The sequence below is a fragment of the Mirounga angustirostris genome, unplaced genomic scaffold (assembly GCF_029215605.1).
Source record: "Mirounga angustirostris isolate CCGP_5_RB_7025 unplaced genomic scaffold, mMirAng1.0.hap1 SCAF_1, whole genome shotgun sequence".
Lineage (NCBI taxonomy): Eukaryota > Metazoa > Chordata > Mammalia > Carnivora > Phocidae > Mirounga > Mirounga angustirostris.
Genome location: NW_026991709.1, coordinates 195,878,241 through 195,881,933, shown reverse-complemented (window position 1 = coordinate 195,881,933; position 3,693 = coordinate 195,878,241). Strand labels below are relative to the sequence as shown.

General features: G+C 55.8%; 1 protein-coding gene across 2 annotated transcripts; it reads right to left on the bottom strand.

Annotated features, from left to right (window-relative positions):
* Positions 1-219: 219 nt before the first annotated feature.
* Positions 220-2,642, bottom strand: RPL29 (ribosomal protein L29). Of its 2 annotated transcripts, none has more exons than XM_045862243.2 (4): positions 2,500-2,642; positions 2,089-2,133; positions 1,730-1,794; positions 220-725 (listed from the first exon to the last, which is right to left on the bottom strand). In XM_045862243.2, exons 2-4 carry the CDS (start codon positions 2,123-2,125, stop codon positions 336-338), a joined length of 492 nt encoding a protein of 163 aa, XP_045718199.1. In that variant the 5' UTR covers positions 2,126-2,133; positions 2,500-2,642; the 3' UTR covers positions 220-335. The 2 variants fall into 2 exon arrangements, with proteins under 2 accessions (XP_045718199.1, XP_045718200.1); XM_045862244.3 differs by having other exon boundaries at positions 2,089-2,204; positions 2,500-2,570.
* Positions 2,643-3,693: the final 1,051 nt, after the last annotated feature.

Here is a 3,693-nt window from a genome sequence, read left to right as displayed (position 1 = left end):
GGGTCCTTCTCTTTATCCCCAGGGTAAACTTCAAGACTTATCAGGGTATTTGGGAATTCTCCTTCCTTACCAGACCGACCGATCCAGCAGGCTATGTGCCCCAGCCTCCCTGAGGCCCTCCACCATGTCTTTCACTAGGTCCCTTTCTTGTACTCCAAGGCCCCATTTCCCCCGACTCCCACCCATATCCCAGTCTCTGGACCACAGACACAGGCCAACTGACAGAGCCTGCCGCAGGTTTATTTGTACAAAGAGCAAAGGAGGACACCAGCCCCATGCAGACAGAAGCCCAGGGGTCACACCAGTCCTGTCCTCACACTGGCAGACACAAGCCTCTACACTGGAGCCTTTGTGGGGGCCTGGGCACCTTTGGGAGCCTGAGCTGCAGCAGGAACAGGAGCTGGAGCTGGAGCTGGAGCCGGAGCCGCAGCCTGGGCCTTGGTTTGAGCCTTGGCCTTGGCCTTTGGCCGGCAGAGCCTGAGACCCTTGGCAATGCGGGCACGAGCACGTTTCCCGAGCTTGGGGTGAGCGATGTAGGCAAGTCGATTGAGCTTGCGGCTGCCGCCCTTTGGGATCTTGGGCTTGACCTCCTTGGGCTTGACAAGGGCCTTGATAGCCTCGGCACGTGCACTAATGGCCTTGGCGTTGTTGGCCTGCATCTTCTTCAGGCCCTTCTTGTTGTGCTTCTTGGCAAAGCGCATGTTCCTCAAGAACTTGGGGTCTACCTGGAAGGCAAGGAAAGGTACAGGCTGTAAGTGCAGCATGTGGGGCCTCAAGCCACCACTGGTGGCCCTCTCCACAGCTGTACCAGGAGACTACTGGGCTCCAGCCAAGGCCTATTGGGGGCGTAGACAACATCAAGTCAAACTTAAAATGCTGAAATACACACCCCTTACAAACTACCTGCAGAGAAACATGTACAACCCCCAAAGCCACCATTCCACCCTGCTAATGCTACATACAGACCATATTTCCAGGGCTACATGCCCAGAGCCCAACTGAGCTCAAAGGCCAAGCGCAGAAGGAAAGAACAAATGAAGGCTGCCCCATCAGCCAGGCTTGCAGGGCTGAGGTTTTCCTGAAACCCCTCAGGGCCATCCCCACCTCTTTAAAGGAAGGAGTCAGTTAAGCACCAAGCCTGGTCCAACAGATACACAGCAAATGAGGTTGAAAAACAGACCAAGATGGGGAAACCGAGGTTCAGAGATTTAATGGTTCATTCCACAGACCAGAGACCAAGGGCACAGGGGACAGACAGGACCCCGTTCTCTTGCTTAGACCCTCCAGCCCCAGCCTTCTCAGCTGAGAACTCCTTGGCACAGCAAGGAAAGCTGCCCCCAAGCCCTGCATGAGGTCAGTTCAAGGCCACAGGCTGGTGGAATGCAAGGTTCTCACAGGGTACCTGGTACACAAAGGTAAGGCCGTTTCTCTCCTTGAAGTGTTGTGGATAAGCAAGGGGCACAAACTACCCTCCGGAGGCAGGTTACACCTGACTAGGGAGTTACAATCTGGGCTGGGAAAAGCCAAGCAACGGTTTATTATGGCTTTGGCAGAACTTGAAGTCCAGGCAAAAGCTGGCTGGAGAGAAAAACTGTGGGCTTTGGTAGTCCAGGCAAGACGAGGGACAGTTATTAACAGTCGCTGCTCAGGCAGATGCTGAAGCCGGAAAGAGAGACAGGAGGCGCTCTCGCTGTGCGACGGGGGCCAAACGGACACCTTTCTCACTCACCCCCTTAAGAGATTCGTATCTTTGTGACCGGGGTTTCTTGATGCCATTTCTGTGCCATTTTCGTGCTGTGGGGAAGCAAAGGTATTAGACCAAGCAAGACTTGCTCTAATAAGACCACACAACGTCACAGCGGGCCAGCCTGGGAAAACCATTACTTCCCAGGGCAGGTCTTCTCGAGAGCTGGAATAGCCCCCATCCCTGAATGCAAAGCACTGTGGGCAGCTCAAGAGGACCCCTGGCTTCTTAAACTACAACCCAGAGGTCATCCTGGCCGAGAACAAAGCCAGCCCCAGGCCCAGAGTGTCCCCAGTCCTTGCCAGGGTCCGAAGTGAGACGGAGGCGGGGCCGGGGGAACTTACACTGGTTGTGCGTGGTGTGGTTCTTGGACTTGGCCATGTCTGCACCTGGGGAAGGAGAGCGGAGATGAGGGCTGGGGGCCCGCCAGGCTGGCTGGGACTCTCACCGCCGCCCCGATCTGGAAGGACGTGAGGCCAGAAGCCAGAATGAAGCTGCAGCGCAGGGGCCCCGCACCTGCGGCCTGCCCCGGCCTCCACTTACTCAGCACGACCCGACGCCGGTCCCGGCCTCCCGAACTCGGGTAAGAGGGCCCTGAAACCAACCCTCCCTCACCAGACTGCGCTCCACCCCAAATCCGCGTTCTCCCTCCCCCATCCACTCCTTGAGAACCCCTCCCTGTCCTTCCCGGTTTTGCGTCCGGCCGCCGGCTAGGAGCCGCGGATGGTTCCCGATACCGCGCAGCCGATTCTCACCGAAGACCGCGGCTCCCGAGGCACCTCGGGCCGGAAGAGAAAGAGAAAGAGGAAAGCCGCGGTGCAGCACGGGAAAGAGGGTCGTCGAGGCCGGAAGGTACTTCTGGAAAAGCTTCCCCCAGCGCCGGGAAGAAAGGTTCCGAAGCCCGGGAGGGTATAAGCCAGACGCGAGGGCGGTACTATGAGTCTGGCCCTGCTTTCTGCAGGTTTTACGTAGCTTATTCCTCCTGGACCAAGCTCTTGGGACCCAGTTCTCGTGAAAGGTCCCGAAGACGAAGGGAGTCTTTGAGGGATGCATGCTAGGCAGGGAGTGACAGACTCGTGTTCTTGAAAAGTACCCTTGGGGGCACCTGGGGGGCTCAGTCGTTAAGCGTCTGCCTTGGGCTCAGGGCATGATCCTGGGTCCTGGGATTGAGCCCCGCATCGGGCTCCCTGCTCAGCAGGGAGCCTGCTTCTCCGTCTACCCCTCCCCCCTGCTCGTGATCTCTCTCTCAAATAAATAAAATCTTCAAAACAAAACAAAACAAGCATTCATGCTTGGCAGGAAAGAAAAAAGCCCATGGGTTTGGAGAGAAGTGAATGATAGGGAGGGAGTTGCCAGGGCTAGGGGAGGCAGAGTTTATTTCCAAAGGAAGGGAAGGCCTTTGAAGACTTTCAATGACAAGATCTGCCTTGTGTCTTTAACAATGCCCTCAGCCCCCACTGCTGTGTGGAGACTGAACGGGGGGGGGGGGGGGGGGGGGGAGTTGTCGGGAGGCAAGGTCTAACTCATTTTGGATGTCCAATAGGCCTATCACATTTAATGCATCTAAGCAGAAACATCTGGATCACTGGCCTCCTCAAAACAAAGCAATAAAAGCCCTGTCCCTCCCAACCTTCCCCATTTCTGTGAACAGTACCAGCATTCACCCAGATGTTCAAGCCCAAAACTCAGGGGCTACTCTGGCCTCCATCCTCTCCCTGATCAGCTGCATCCCAAGTCCAGTACCTATCCACTCTTTTCCACACTCACTGCCCCGATTCGGTTCCAGGTTCCCCCAGCCTGCTCACAGCTCCCCCGCCTCACCTCTGCCCCCTACAGTCCATTCTCCGCACAGTAGCCAGGGGTACTTTTCTTTTTTCTTTTCTTTTCTTTCTTTCTTTCTTTTTCTTGTTTGTTTGTTTTGTAAGATTTTTGTTTATTTATTTGACAGA

Coding starts and splice junctions, on each gene's coding strand:
- RPL29 (XM_045862243.2), bottom strand. CDS start 2,125: ATGGCCAAGTCCAAGAACCACACCACGCACAACCAGT. Junction 1,795..2,088: donor CCACACCACGCACAACCAGT/GTAAGTTCCCCC, acceptor GCTTCCCCACAG/CACGAAAATGGCACAGAAAT. Junction 726..1,729: donor GATACGAATCTCTTAAGGGG/GTGAGTGAGAAA, acceptor CTTGCCTTCCAG/GTAGACCCCAAGTTCTTGAG.